The sequence below is a fragment of the Heterocephalus glaber genome, unplaced genomic scaffold (assembly GCF_053883595.1).
Source record: "Heterocephalus glaber isolate CG9 unplaced genomic scaffold, H.glaber_assembly_v1.0 deba00001687, whole genome shotgun sequence".
Lineage (NCBI taxonomy): Eukaryota > Metazoa > Chordata > Mammalia > Rodentia > Bathyergidae > Heterocephalus > Heterocephalus glaber.
In genome coordinates this window covers 2,378,499-2,394,789 of record NW_028258412.1, presented here as the reverse complement: position 1 = coordinate 2,394,789, position 16,291 = coordinate 2,378,499, and the positions used below count along the sequence as shown (strand labels likewise).

Below are 16,291 nucleotides of genomic sequence, written 5' to 3'. Positions count from 1 at the left end.
ACTGCACCCCATTCTGCACCCAGATGCCAGGTGGCCCACGGCAAAGCTGCAACATGAAGCTGGGTCTCTTGGACCCAAATTCTGTGGCCCTCAACTGCTGTATATCACATGCCCTTTCTTGACTTTCTAAGGCTCTTTGGAAACTCTTAGGAGCTTTTAAAACCCAGACACCTTGCCCCCCTTCCCAGAGCCTCTGAAGTAGTCAGACTGGTTACCACACCATTGGTGATTTCAGTGCCCTGCCAGAGCTGAGAACCATGGCTCTGCCAGCCCTGACCAAGTGGCTCAGACTGACCTTCTGGGACCTGCAGGACAAGCCTCAAAAGAGAGATTCACTGCACTGGCAAGTTTCACCCCATCTACACCCTCCTGAAAAGTGAGTCAGTGCCTTATTTTTAACCAACTGGCACAGAGGAGGCAGTAACATGGGGATGCACCACACAAGCTCACCAAGCCCAGGCTCCCCCCATGCTGCAGACATGCGAGTTCTCGTCCTTTGGATTCTCACAGTCACAAAGCCCTTCCCCACCACAGCCTTCTCCACATATGGAGGGAGTAGCCCCTCTAGGCTCAGCCTTCTAAAATCCATGAAGTCAAGAGGAAATGCATAGCACATCTATTTTACAGGTGAATAAACTGAGGCCTATGGAGAGGAAAGGATTTGCCCTGGACTGCACCAAGTGATGGACCGGGGCCAGAACCAGATCTCCTTGACATTCCACTCGAGGGCTCTACAGCCTCTCCTTGGCCCCTACTGGCCATGTGACCTTAAAAAAATCAGGTCACCTCCATGAGCCTCATCTCCCCTTCCTGCCACATGGTGATAGATCCTATGGATCCTGACAGGATTCTATGGGGGCCAAGGGGACTGTTGTGCTGGCACAAGGAGAGGGAGTGTGGGGTATTTACTGATCAGGACAAGAAACTTCAATTGCCAGGAGCCAGCCACAAGGACATGCTCCAGAGGCCACCTTGCTCCAGCTCCTAGAACATCCTGGCTTGTGGAGCAGCCACCTGCTGTGGCCTAGGGCCTGTCCATCTCCTGCCTTGGCTGTGAGTCTGTGCCTAGGACCAGCAGTGACAATTTGTCTCCATGCTCAGCTCAGTTCTGCTTCTTTCTCTTGTTCATAGTGATGCCAGCATGACCCACAGCCTTTTGGGCCCCTGCCCTCCCCAACCCTCCAAGGCCACCACATTGGCCACCTCACTCACCAGATGGCCCTTCCCCAGGCAACTCACAAAAAATGGAGAGCACACAGGCTTACACTCCAGCTCAGCCTCTATCTGGTCTCACAACCTTGGGCAAGTCATTGACTTCCCAGGGCTCAGTCCCCACCACTGATGCATGGGTGTGAGTTCATCCACCCCACTGTCACACAGCATCTTGAGTAAGCCCATGAACAGCAAACTGGACGTTGTCTGGTGATACACAGAACACAGTACTATTTTCTCATGACCTGACAACTGCTGTCTGGAGCCAACTGAAATCAGACAGGCAGGGAAAAAGTGCTGTCCTCCCTGTCATTCTCCCCCAACAAGGCTTGGCCAGACTATTTCTACAACTGCTACTGTTTCAGCTGCTGGAGGGCTTCCTGACACAGCAAAGTCATTGTCACTGGACAGGAGCTTGCACATGTGGTCCTGGTCGGGCAGATGAAAACTGAAGTGCAGGAAGGAGGCCATAGGACGGTCACTGGGCTCAGGCAACACCTGGCCATGAGGCCACTGGATCACTCAGCCCATTATGGCAGCATTCCCTTTACCCCCAGAGGGCACTGGAGAGCAAGGAGAAGAGATGCCCTTTCTGAAAGCTGCACTGTGCTCTGGGTCTGCCACCCTTGTGCCCGGCCTCCCTCCTTAAGGAGCTAGAGAGAAGGACGGAGGTAGCCTAGCCCCTACCAGGGTCTCGTTAGGCTGCATCATGTTCAATGATTGCTTCAGTCCAGAAGTACTGTCCAGAACAATGAAGGGTTTTTAGTGGACACTGATCAATTGGAATGGATGCAGATGGGGCAGGGTACTGAGATCCCTACCTTGGCCATGAATTAGTCCTCAAATTATTGGACTTTAGCCATTCCAAGGGACTCAGGGGAGGGGGAGGGGGGAAGAAGGCAGCTGGGGGGCTTTTGGGGGATTTGAGCCATGAGTATTTCCCACCTGATGTAGAAAAATTTCAATATTTTAGCAACAATACATCTATATCAGTGAGTAGCAGCTGAGTCTCTTTTTCTGCCTAAAGTGAGCTAACCATGTGCCTTAGCCAGTATCCAACTCTTCCTTTCTGCAAAATCATCCAACCCATCATATATCAACTGCTGGCATTCATTCATTCATTCATTCATTCAACAAGCATTCCTTGAACATTTACTATTGGCCACATACTATGAGGGCTGCCCAAGATGCAGAATGAATTAAAGAGGCAGTCAGTGCTCTTAAAAAATTCCTAGTCAAATCAGCCCTATGATCAAATATTATGCTTTCCACGGTAAAGACGGGCACAGGGGGACACAGTGGAAATCAGAGGAAGAAGAGGAAGAGGAGGAACATCTAGGAATGTAAAATTGGGATAAGTTTTGAAGCTTGCATAGGAGTTCAACAGACAGAGTTGAAGAAAAGACATTCTTCAAAGCAGGGACAGCAGAGCCAAGGCAGAACGCAGTGACTCAGGAATCTTAGAGGACAGGAAGTGGGTATGCTTGGAAAGGCACTTGGTCCCCTTCCTTAGGGCCACTCACCTCTTGTTCTGGGGAGGCAAGCACTGCCTCTTTCCTCCGTCTTGCCTCTTTGGACTCTTTCTCAGTCTCCCGGACCAGCTGCCGAATGAAGCCCCCTGGGATGACAGAGAACAGAGGCGGGGGCGAGGACGGTGGTGGGCTCTTGTCCTCCTCCCGGATCTGTTTGCAGAAGCAAACAAAGAGAGATCTGAGTGAGCTAGCAGAGGCAGGCTGCCCCCAGAGAGGGTGCCATGGACCCTGTGAGGACCACAGAGGACACACATGACTAAGCTGATGGATGGGAGGCCACATCAAAGCAGGGAAGCCTCAGTGGGATCCCAAAGACCTCACAACAATGCATGAAGGTGGAATGTAGCAGAGGCCACCCAGGCAATGCAATTTCTGCCTGGAACGAGTCATCATGATTTGAACTTGGCCCATCAGGGCCATAAGTTCCTGGCCATGACTTGAGACAGACCCATCTTCGGGAGGACCTGCTCTGGAAAGAGCTTCTCCAGTTTCCAGAAGGGAGTGGATCACCGGCAACCATCCACACTCTCCTGCCTCACCTCAACTTGGAGCTGGTATAATAGATACATCTCTGAATGCTTCATTTCCTGAGTGCCAGGACATGGCAGGGGACAGAGTTTGTACAGTCGGCCCTCTGTATCTGTGAGTTCCACATCTATGGCTTCAACCACCCACAGGGAAAAATATTTAAGAAAAATATTGCATCTGGGCCAGAGATTTAGTTCAGTGGTTTCGCTGCCTGCTGTGCAAGTGCAAGGACCCGAGTTTGATCCCCGGTACCAAAACAAAAAAAAATTGCATATGTGTAAAACACATACAGACTATAATACAGCATAAGAACTATTTCCATAGCACTTACACTGTCCTAGGATTAGGACAGTGTATTATAAGATATTATAAGTCACCTGGAGATGACAGCATATTCAGGAGGGCATGCATAGGTTCTATGCAAATACTGCACCATTTTATATAAAGGACTTGAGCATCTGTCAATTCTGATATCTGCAGGGGTCCTGCAATTCCTCATGGATACTTAGAGACAGTTGTATAAGGACCCAGCCCTGTGGCTCCAGTTCCCTCACATGATCCCACTGTGTTTTTTCATGTCCTTTAAACCAGCCCCTAGGCAGCTGCAGTCTACCTAAAACTGACTTAAAACAAGCATCCTGGACAGTGGCATTTTACCCCTAGAAATGTGGCCAAGCCAGAGCTGCTAAAAGCTGAGGCCCTTCCTTTGGCCACAGAGAGTGACCTTGAAGGCTGAGACATGGGACCAAATGTGGCTAACGCGCATGAGTGTCTTAAACTAGCATCACTGTAACTGCTCATGAGGAAGAATAAGTCACCAGGGCTTTATATGGAAGAAGCACACTGTGGTTTAAAATAGCCTCCTTATCAAAGTTTCTTCATGTGTCTAGTAAAGGCTTGCTGTCTGCAGCTCAGCTGATAAAGGGATCCAAAGGAGACAGGAGGCAAGGAGACCTAGTGGGGGTGGGGGGAGGCTTTCTGATGCGGATCTCTGCCCAGGCACAGGGTGGGAGTCAGGTCCTGCAAGGCCAGGCTCAGGACTAAGACCTACTTCCTAAAAGAGGGTGAGTCACCCTCTGTTCCTTGCAACACTGGCTCCAGTAATGTGCCTGGCAGCCTGAGAGGGCCAGGGGGCAGCCAGAAAGAAGCCTCTCTCTCTGCTTCTGACTCCAAGGCATTAAATCACATGCACAAAGCTGAGGGGCCAGAGGCATCAGAAAGAGAGAAGGGGTTGGGGGGAAGAGAAGAGAGAGAGAGCCCTTCTTGGTGCCTTATGAGAAGTATAAGGAGTAACTGGGAAGAAAAGCCAATTTCTAATCCTCCATGGTGACAGAAGGTAGGGACCATGAAAAGCCACCCCTGTAGCATCAGCCTGCCACCCACCTTTGCACCCCGCCCCCGCCATGAGCACAGAGACTGGGCAGTAGGTCTCCCCTCATTCTCATTTCCCAGCCTCCAGATCAGGGACATCAAGGTAATGGTCACCAACGCCAGCTGGGTCAGGAAGGCTGGGTGGAGCTGGCTAAGGAAAGGTGGCAAGTGGGCCTGGGCACACCCCAGGAAAAAATGGGCATCAGGCTCCCTGTCCCCCAGTGTGGTGGGTCCTCCAAGCCCACAGCTGCATCCCAGCCCTGAATATCACTTTCCTTCTGCTCCCATAGGGCAAGGCGTGATGAGATGGCCATGCTGGGCAGCACCAGGGCGTGAGGTGGTGAGATGAGAAGATGAGTGATGAGCCGATGAGGCGAGGTGGTGCTCCCTGCAGGCAGCACGGAGTGGGCTTTACACACACGCACAGCACATGAGGTGGGAGGACACAGGCCTGACACACAGAGACACACTGGGGAGAGAAGAAAGACAAGTTAGACCACGAGCACAGTCTCGCTCCCACCACCGCCAATGCTGTGAACCGGGGAAGGGCACAACCAGGGACAATGATGGCTGTTCAGGCTCATGAGGACTGTGGCCAGCAAGGGGGCTACTGGCCATGGATCATGAAGTGGCAGCACCCTGAACTCCTCTTACCCACATGTTAACCCTTTATGAAGGTACAACACACAAAAGTACATCATCACACACATGCAGCCCAGTGGCTCTTACAAAAAGACCATTTCTACAGAACTAGCATATTGGTCAAGATCTCAAAAATATAAGAAGTTCAAGAACAGGAGAATCTCTCTGGGTGTGGTGATGCACATCTGTAATCCTACCACTCTGGAAGGCTGAAGCAGGAGGATCACAACTCTAAGCCCAGCCTATACAACTTAGCAAGACTCCATCTCAAAATGAAAAAGGGATAGGGAGGTAGTTCAGTGCGAAGGCCCTGGGCTCAATCACCAAAACTACCCCCCAAAATTTATTTTAATGCAACTAATGGCAATGGAAGGAAAAGGAGCTCTAAGCTGGGAAAGGGTGTAAGGGACCTTTATAGGGACTGGGAATGTCCTGTATCTTGACCCAAGAGATGCTAATATAAGTGTATCATATGCAAAAACTCATCCCATTGTATAACTGAGATCAGACATTTTACTGTATGAGACAGAAATCGTATCTCAACTCAAAATGCAAGCAGAACACCGAGCCCCTGGAACCTCCCTCATGGTCACTGTTCCCTCAAGGGCAAATGCTACACTAACTGCTAACACCAAGAAAGAGAGATGAGTCTTCTTTTAATAAGAGGATAATTGCTTATATGGTTTGATCTTGCAAATTAGATGAGAGCAGGAAACCATAGCTCCCAGTTGGCCCCAACTTTGGAGATAGGATTCAGTCATTGTATTGAAAGCCTCAGCATTAACTTTGGGCCCAGAAAGCTGTATTCTGGAAATAAAGTTGACAAAGTAAGCCTAAACCAGAAAATGTCATCAATCGGTCACTTAGAGCATTGACAAAGCAGACATGGTGGCCAATACCTAGAGAATATCAAATAAAGCACTGTCCTTCAAGTATGTCCAACTTGAAGGAATATTAAAGCTCTATGGAAGAGAATTTTAGGAAACATTGGTTTTAAACAGTTTTATCAAGGTTTCATTTGGGTTCTATGAGATCCACCCACTGTAAGTGCACAATTTGATGATGTGTTCTTCTTTTTATAGTGCTGCGAATGGAACTCAGCCACAGTTATTTTGTCACAGCAGTGGAAAATGGACTAAAACAGTGGAATGCAGTGTTGCACAATGAAAAGTAACCAAAATCTGAAAATAAAAAAACACCCCACATAGAAAATCAAGTGCAAGAAAATACACCAGGGTCTTCTTGGAGGTGCCATGAGAAGAGACTCTTTCTCCTTCCTTCCACTTGCTCCCTTCTAGCTCCTGGCCATGCCCTCTGAGAAGCATCCCTCACAGGCACCTCCCTGGGAGATGCACTTGCCCATCCCCCACTGTCAGAGCCACCACTGGCCAGGCACTTTCTAGGCCTTGTGGGCTAGGAAGTGGCCATCTGCAGTGACCTGTGCAGGAGAAGACAGCTTGGGAAGCTGCGCATCATGGCAGCCATGAGGTGGAAATGAGCTAGAGTCCAGAACCAGCACAAGCCGATTCTCAGCCCTTTGCAAGAGCCCACCAGGAAGATCCATCTCCAATGCTGTGCTCAGCAATGCTCCGTTAGTGGCTTGGCATCAGCCATGGGAGTGTCTACACTTCAGAAAATGGCAACTACTACAACAGGACACAGATTTAGGGATTTGGGTGCTCAATGCTTCTCAACACAGGACTAGGGGAAACTACAACACTCACTCCTGAGCAAACTTGCAAGGAGAGACTCTCAAGATACAGAGATCCAAGAAGGGACTTCCAGCTCTGATGGGGCCACATGCCTGAGAGAGGCTCTGGGAACATGCCCCTGTGCAACAGCTGAGTCTGCTTTAAGAAACAGGCTGTATGAATGAGGCATGGTGGTAAACAACTGCAATCCTGGCACTCTGGAAGACTGAGGCAAGAGGAGTACAAGTTTGAATCCAGACTGGACAACTTACTAACTTCACAAGACTCTGTTTCAAAATAAAAAAAATTTAAATGGTCTGGGGATATAGCTCGACGCTTAGGCCCCGGGTTCAACATGAGGCCAGATCTTAGGTAAGAGGGGTTGGGGATTGGAGGAGGGAAGGGGGTCAAAGACATCTTGCCCACTGTCCCCTTGGGGACACAGGAGAGGCCCTGAGTGACTCACAGGCATCAGGCCTGAAGAGCAGAGCCGGGCTATGAATAGGCCTGACGTGAGGCACTGTCCTGGCTGTGGCCTTTCCTCCCCTGCCCAGCCTGGCCACATCGTGGCTGCCACCAAAGAATCACTTTCAGCTTAGAGCTCCAGGGAATCCTGACTGTAGATGAGGCTTTCCTAAACACAGTGGGTGCCACTTGGCTGAGGTCTCCCTTTGAGGGGGCAGGAAATGGAGCCCAGTGGGGCCTCATTCTCCCTGTCCTTACCCCCAAAGCTCTGAGCCAGCCCCACTGACCCAGGGCAAGGTGCCATCCCCACAGCAAGGCTTTGTCAGCCTTAATTTAAGCAAGTGTTCTTATCACCATGTCCCTTCCTGGCTGAAATGCACGCCTGCCTCATCAGTAGCTGTATTCAGCCCATGAGGAGCCTCCACATGGATTCCTGCAAAAGCCCCAAGTCTCCCCTTAGGGAGGAGGGAGGCTGGTGAAGGAGAGGCAGCCCTCAGAGACAGGGATGACGTGGTCCATTTCCCACATACCCTACATCTGAGAGGCCCATGGACCCTTCCCCCATTGCCCCACTGCCAGGCAGCCAGACCTCCAGGCATCTCACCTGTCACAGAAGATAGATGTCCAGGAGCTTATGGTACCAACGAGACCCTCATGACCACCTGTTGTAACAGCTCTTCCCTTCAGGCCACCAAGTCAGTTACACTGACCCCTGGGTACACTTCCAACCTGTTCCTTCTGCTCTGAATGCCCTCCTTAATGCGCAGCTCACACCTTATTCTCTTTCAAGTCTTTGCTTGGAGTCCTCTTTGCAGTGAACCTGCCTTCACCCCTATTTAAATTGCAGCATAGCCCCCCGTCCCATCCCACTCCCCTGCAAAGGGAAGAATTTCCCTCTGCTCCATTTTCTTCAATATTTGATAAATATTCATTGAATGAATAGTTAGGGGGATGAGAAGGAACAGAGCAGCAGGTCTGTGGCAAGGATTTCTGCCATCATCTGCCTCCACACACAATGGGAGTGCACACCTTCATGGCCCTGGGAAGTTCTCCCAGCCTGTTTCCTTCTCTGCAAAATGGAATGACACCCACCTTTGCAGCAGGTGCTGGCCACTGGTCATTGCTCTCAACCCTGTTTCTATTTTCACTTGACTCCATGGTGACAGCTTGCCTAGAGACCCCAGCACAAGAGGACTCACTGATATTTAGAGAGAGTCAGTGATACACCAAGCACTGAGCTAGGTCCTGCCATGAAACTGCCCCTGTCATTCTGAAATTCCCACCAGACCAGAATCATCCTGGTACCAAAATCCTTTTCACATTACATTCTTACAACAGTACCACATGGCTGGCTTCTTTCCCAGGGCAGACAGCAGCTTGGAGAGGCTGGGGTACTGGTCTGAGGTCACCCAGTAAGAAGGCCAAGGTGAGACTCCCCCCAGGTATGTCTGAGTCCTCTTGTTCATCCTGGCTCCCCATATCCCAGTTCTATATCAGCAAGGGGTGCCAGGCCAAGGCTCAGAGGTCCCCTGTGTCCAGTGGCAAGGTGAGGAATCCCAAGAAGTTAGCTCAAGCAGGTACATCCTTGGGTAGGGCTGGGTGTGCAAGGAGGAAGCACTGAAATTGACTTAGCCTTTGTTTGGTGCCAGTCATGGGGCCGGATGTACCATGGGCCAGGGATCAGGGCAGTTAACAAATTCATTCATGGTCACACAGAAAGGAAAGGGATGCCCGGGTGCCTAAATCCCTGTGCTGCTGCCCTCTGAGCTCTCTGCCCTCCCTACCTCAAAGGTGGATGCAGCACAAACAGAGCTGGTGGCGGGGAGCACCCCTGGGAGCTGGCCTCTGCTGTGCCAGGTGCCTGGATAACCCCACTCTTTGCTCTCCCCATTCTTCTTTCAGGTGGACTCAGCCAGTAGCTCCATCGAAGAACACCCAGACAGAGGCAGGGAGGTCCCTTGCATCCAGCCAAGAGGGGTAAAGCGAGTCCTGGGATACAGACAGGCCGACTGCAGAGATTGTGCCCACAGCCACCACAGGACAAGGTCTCCCCACACTGCCCGCCACTCTGCTGGCATGCAGAAGCTTCTACATGACAGCTACACTCTTCCCCTTCTGGGCTCTTACCCATATGCACCATCTCTCAGCAGCCCTTCTGGCCACCTGGTCCCTGACACCCTCCCTGGCCCTCTGACACCCTCCTGCCTCCTCCACCCTGCCCTTGGCTCACCTGGGCACATGACTTAGTCACTCTTGGGCCCTGCACCATTTTCATCTACACTTGGACTTCTGCCTCCCTCACCGCCGCTTGTGAGTGTTACTACCGATTCCCCAGCTGGCCCTCAAGGGTCCTGAGGATGCGCAGAGGAGCTGACTCCTGTGTGCTCTGGCACAGAGCTAAGATGCACAGTGGAGACAAGCTAACCTCCTGACACCTGCTATCTCTGAATATCACCTGGGAGGCCAGGTACACAGGGAAAGGAGCTGCTGGGAGGACCGATGACATTCCTATCAGCCTCTGAGCCTGGGTCCTTCCTATCAGACACAGAGTCATATTCTATCTTGCTCTCTGCCCACAGATGCTATCCCCTTGGGGTTTATCCACTGTCTCCTGTGCTTCCCACCCTGTTGGTGAGGTCAGCTAATGGGTCTCCCCACTGCATTTGGCTGGCCTGCCACCTATCCCTGGTCCAAAGGCGACTTGTGGCAGGCCCCTCCCTCTCCCTGCTGCTATCCTGGCAATAACTCCTTCCTCAGCCACCTCAGGATCAGAGGAAATCACAGTGCCCTCTGTCTCTAACCCCAGAGGACTGCATCACCCCAAAAAGAGGAGTCAGAATGTTTTCTCTATAAAGGGACAGACAGTAAGCCTTTGAAGTACCCAGGACCATGGGCTTTCTGTCACTACCACCCCACCCTGCCCTCAGAGCTGAGGAAGTATACAAATGATGGACATGGCTCTCCAGTACAAGTCGGTCTTTAAGACCAGGGGAGAGTTGCACTGGGCCCCCGGGCCATCACTTGCTGACCCCTACCTTAATGGTCACATTGCACCCTGCTCCCTGCCCTCTTCTTAACTGAATCCTTGGAGTAACCTATCTACCTTCTCACACACAGCTGACCTGCACCCTGGAGAAGGAATGTATGACAGTTAATCTTCACTGTCAACTTGACTGGATTGAGAGACACCTAGGAAGTTAGTAAAGCACACTTCTGGGTGTGTCAGAAATGATTGGTGTGTGAGTCATCAAACTGAGGGGACACCGCCCTGAATGTACAAAGCAGAAGCAGTGGGAAGCCCTGCCTGTTAGCGCAAGATTTCTGTCTCTGCTTCCTGATTGCCAGAAGGTGAGTAACTTTCCTCCACCATACCCTTCCACTATGATGTTTCTGCCTTGGAACCAGCCAACCATAGATTGAAACTATGAGCCAAAATAAACCTTTCCTCCTTTAAGTTGTTTATGCCAGGTATTTTTGTCACAGTGACAGAAAGCTAACAGAGCTGCCTGGGAGAGGACTGGATGACCGGAGTGAGGTCATGGCTCCAGCATCCATGTGGTATGCTCTCTCCAAGGGCTATCTGCAGGCCAGCTGGCTCTGAGCCCCAGGAGATGGACCACTAGTGATTATTCCTCAGGGCTCTCCTCCTCTCTAGCTTCCCCTTAACTTTGGCCAGTGGACAGCTCTGGCAAGACACCTGCATGAGGGAGGAACTGGAGGTCAGGGGCTTCCTCTGCCTCTGCCCCACTCCCTCTATATTGACTCTAATCTTGGCAAAAGCTCTCTCTGTCTGCAACCACAACTCCTCTGAGTGGTCCACGGACGCCAGCTGTCACCAGGCTCCTCTATTACTCTTCTCTTCCTGCCCCACAAGGCCCATGGCCAGTAAGGAATTCCCAGCAACAGTGAGATGAAGAGGCATGGGGAAGAGAAGGGAGCAGGGGTAGAGGCCAACTGGGTGCCTTGACACCATCAGGGAGCCACAGGCACTGACACATGGAAGAGCCCCAGAGGCTCTCTTGGTTTCATCCGTTGATGGGGAGCTCGCTACTAAGACATTTGGGGCTTAGTCCTTTTCATTGATTTCATTCTTTGAAACTGGAGCTACAAAGGGCTCTCAGAGGCCATAAAGTCCACCTTATCCTACCCTGGTATCTATGGACAAGGAGAGGAAGGAATCTTCTCAAGGCCCTACAGCCTCTTATGATGGCAGAGTCGAGGTTCTTGTTTCCTAGTGCCCAGGCTTTGACATCTCCTCCTGCTCCTCCACCTCCTCCTCCTCCTCTTTCTCCTCCTCCTAAAACAGCTGCCTTGCCAGGACAGCCACACATACATGGCCCCAGTTCTGCTGTCTGGAGTGAAAAACAGCCAAGAAGAGCTCTTTTCCATGTGATGCAGAGTCCACCCTGTTTTCCCATTGTTGCTTTCCACTGTTCCTTAGGCAACATCATTATTCCTGGGAGTTTTCTAACCAGCTCTCTGCAGCAATAGACATTTCCTTCTGCAAGAGGTGGACCAGGGCAAACACTGAAGGCTTCCTGCCCTTGGGTGGGGTGACATCAAACCTGGGATTCTGAGCCCTAAGCCCCTGCCCCACACTGCCTGGCCTCCTATATCTTGGGGCTGCAATTTACTTGTCTGTCACATTGATGCACCAGCCTCTCTCCCTCACTTTGAAGGGTGATTTGGGTACTAGACTGTTTTTAAGCCTATGAGTCATTTTATGGACTTTATTATGAGGTGCTTTAGCAGCAGCCACTCATGCCAAATTCCAGGTTGATCAAAATCTCTAAGTGCTTTGCATGTCAAACCTGCCACCTAAGCCAACACCCCACCCCATCCCTGAATTACACAGTAGAGGTCTTATAAATATTACAAGAGAAAAAAATCTCAGCTTCTCCAGCACAGTGGCTCTCCCCTCTCCATGTCTGTGGTCATCCTGCTAACTTTGACTGGCCACATGCTCTTTGCCAGCCACCTTGAACATGATGAGATGCTGCACCTCACTCAGGGACCACTGAGGGACAGGCAACAGTGTCAGGTGCCAACACCACCTGACTCAGAGTTGGGGGATGCTTGGAGTGTTGTGCTGGGAAAGATCCTGGGCTATGTCCAAATTCAACATGTGCTTGGATTAACTAGCAACATCTGCCACAGGCACTGAAATAGTTAGGGTGGTGCTTGTGGCAAGCACTTGCCATTCTAGTCTGGTGTTTCCCTTGCTACAATGAAGCAAGAAGCTGATCAGAATTTTTCTGGAAGGCTCCCCTGACAACTTTTCTTGTTTGTTTGCAGTACTGGGGATTGAACACAGCCTTCACACTGAACTACATCCCTAGCCCTTTAAAAATTTTGACACAGGGTCTTGTTAAGTTGTAAGTTGCCCAGACTGGGCTAGAACTTATGGTTCTCCCCCCTCAGCCTCCTAGAGTGGTGGGGTTATAGGTGTGTGCTACCACATCCAGCTCCTCTGATTACTTTTAGGGTGTGAGTGTTCTATCAAAGGACAGATAATGGGCTACTCAGAGCTATGTTATCTAATGCAGTAGCCACTAGCCACATGTAGCTAGTTCAATTTAAATTAATTAAAATTAAATAAAAATATAGCTTCTCAGTTGCATGAGGCATATTTCAAGTGCATAATGGCTAGTGGTTACCCTACTAGGTAGTACACATACAGAGTTTCTGTCATCACAGAGAGCTAGCTCTGTTGGACAGGACTGGACTAGAACAGTGGTTCTCACCAAGTGGTGATAGTGCCTGCCAGTGGACATCTGGCAATGCCTGGAGACATTCTGGTTGTCACACACGACTGGAGAGGAGGTACTGCTGGCATCTAGTGGGCCAAAGCCAGGAAAGCTGCTAACCATCCTGCACAGCACATGACAGCCCCCACAACAAAGAGTCATCCTGCCCAAGTGTCAACAGTGTGCAGATGACACTAGTCCAGACGCTGGTCTAGAAGAACCATGGCAAGTAGAGAGGGGCATGGAGGGAGAAAGAGGGCAAAAATCTGCTGTGAACAAATAGACATGACACAGACAGAAATACGAAAATAAGCCACTCTGTGTTGGTATAAAAATGAGAGGAAAAGCAGGTCACTAAACCTCACTGATCTTGTTTCCTCCTCCATAAAACAGGGACAATGTCATCTATCCCCTTGATAATCAGTGGATTAAATGATATGAGTGTGAACAGGTTTTGTTGTCTATCCTAGTAAAGCAATATTGCACAAATCATTGTCCTAACCCATGTTGTTCACTAGATTCAGCTAAATATTTCAATCTTGAGTAAAAAAGCACTAATTCCCAGTTTTATCTCACTCTTTGTGAACTTGGGGTCACTTAAGTCCGAACATCTCACTTCCTGATCTATAAAATGGGGCTAAACATTCACACCCAAACTCACAGGAATATTAAGTGCAAATGAGACATTTAATCCCATTCAGCAGCCGTGTCTCTCTCTCTACTCAACAGCTAACCCAGCTGCCCTCTGTGAAATGGAAACTTCAACCCCAGTTGTCCCTGAGAAACAGCTGAAACTGTGCTGTCTTTGGCAGGTGGAGACACAGTGCCTGAGACCTAAACCTTGAAATTCCTGCTACTCCCAGTGTGAGTACTGGTCACAGACATGGGCAACCCACTTGGCCAAATCTTGAGGATCTTCCCTCTGCTGCTAGAATCTATAGTTTGTTAGTTTTTTTAAGTAGTTAAGCATCAGACAGAAGAACAGTACATAAAGCAGAAAAGGAAAATTACAGAGCTGGGTGAGTCATGGGGGTGGGAGTAATTCCGATGAAGCCTGTGGTGTGGAGCTGATGGTGCCCTGAATCCTTCAGACTGAGTGGGCGAGAGGTAGAGCGGGGAGGGAGAGAGGGAGATTGACACCTTCCCTGATGTCAAGCAGCTTGCCTGTGTCATAAAGTTCATTTTGGTTCCCTCTGTTCAAACCAGACCTGAGATTTAATCCTTTCTTCTCGGAGGAGGATAAAAAATGTTTTGGAAGTGAGAGTAACAGGAAAGATTGGGGTACTACTAACACTGGGACCCTCAAGCTCCTTCCTTGATGCCAGCCTTGAAGGAAAGGGCTGCCCTTAACCCAATGCTGTCCCGTAGGGCTACGTGTCCTTGAGCAAGTTGCTTCTGCTCTCTGTACCTTAATTGCACCATATATAAACATGGAGTGGATTGGGCAGAGCTTGGGGCCTGGTGTTTGTCTCAAACCCACCTCCTCCATTTTTCAAACAATTTGGTTCTATGTAATTTCAACATGAAAGTCATGCCATATACCTCAGCAACCAAGCCCTGGCTTAAAATGGGCCCTGCGGATGGTCATTGTCATCTCTAGCGACCAAGTGCATGAGGGCCCACAGGAGGCCAACTCCCAAGGCCTTGTAAAGACAAAGCCCTAGGTCCACTTCCTGGCTGCTCAAGGCAGGTCTCTCCAGCAAGGCCTGTGTTCTCATGACACCAAAGGGTGAACTCCAGCCTAATCAAATCTTAGCAACAGTCAGACCCTAATGAAATGCCATGCAGTTTTTCCACTTGGTGACAATGCAATGTGAGAGCCCCGTGCCATGCAGCAGTCTTCTGTCATCGATCTCCCACCAGAGACAAAGCAGCTAGATGTACACCAGGACTACTTTGGAGAGTTTCAATATGCCCATTAGGCTGAGCCCCCCAGGACTGTTTGATGAGCCTGGAATGAGCCCAGAAACCTGCATTTAAAGCCCCTTCCCAGGCCAGCTAGCTGAAGGTCAATGGCCAACACTTGGACCAGCACCCCCAGATGGTGGCTCCTAGAGATCTCTGAGAGTCCCAAAGCCCTCAGTGCTGGAGGGAACACTAAGCTTCTAGTGGGGAAGGGTCATGTTCAAGGTCACAGAGTCAGCAGAGCCCAAGGCAAGTGACTCAAGTTGACCAGGCCTGTGTGTAGGTAGAACCAAAAACCTGTTAACTGGTGAGTCACAGCCCCTCAAAAGTAGGGGCCAGAAGCCTCCCTCTTCTCATTGTACTCTTCATCCTCTTTCTTCCTCTGCTATTCTTCCTCCTCCTCCTCTCTTGTTTTGTTTTGGTACTAGGGATTTTACTCAGGGCCTTTGCACTGAGCTATATCACCAGCCCTTTTAATTTTATGATTTTGAGACAGGGTCTCACTAAGTCATTATGTTGCCCAGACTGAGCTTGAATTTGCAGTCCTCCTGCCTCCCAGTCTCTTCTTTCTCCTTCTCCTTCTATTCTGTATCCCTCTCACCCCCACCCAGCCTCTACTATTACTTTCTAGAACTCATCCATATCCTGCTCTCACACAGGCCCTTCCCTGTCTGCCCTTAGGTGTGCCAGGACACACCAGCCACAGGACAATACCACTTAGATCAGTAGTAGGGACAGCATGCAGGGAACCATCCCTATGGGACACTCAGCCTCCAGGAGCCATGACCTGAACAAAGCTGGAGTCTTCTTGGACGATCACAAACTGAAAATAACAGCCTAGTGTTCCAAGGCTGCAGGACAAAAACCCAGGCACTGCTCATGAGAGTCAAGATCAGTTCGGGCATCTCAGAGCCACTTGGGAGGTATCTGGGCTCTTCCCACCAGCCACCTCCACGGGAAAGCCTCAGAGAGACTGCGGCCCTGAGGCCTACAGCAGCAAAGCCTTCAGACTTCTGGAAAGTAGCTCCAGGTGACCTCCCAGCCTGACCACTGAGACCTGTGGGTCTTCTTCATTCAAAGAAGAGCCTGGTAACGGGTGTGCCATCACCAAACACCCCTTCTCAAGGAAGTGCCTCATGACATTGGAAACTTCGGCCTTGAGCCACCACTCCCCTCCCCCACCACTCCTGCATGCTTT

General features: G+C 50.3%; 1 protein-coding gene across 4 annotated transcripts in view; it reads right to left on the bottom strand.

The window, feature by feature from the left end:
* Myo18b (myosin XVIIIB) overlaps positions 1–16,291 on the bottom strand; it is a 280,964-nt gene that overhangs the window by 263,993 nt on the left and 680 nt on the right. For all 4 annotated transcript variants that reach the window (XR_015446186.1, XM_087198064.1, XM_087198065.1 and 1 more), the window contains exons 2-3: positions 4,921–5,112; positions 2,736–2,896 (exon numbers count right to left, since the gene is read on the bottom strand). Coding sequence is in view for 3 of the 4 variants with exons in the window: in XM_087198064.1 (XP_087054190.1) it covers positions 2,736–2,896; positions 4,921–4,957 (198 nt within the window). In the remaining variant the exon portion in view is untranslated. The remainder of the gene's footprint in view (positions 1–2,735; positions 2,897–4,920; positions 5,113–16,291) is intronic.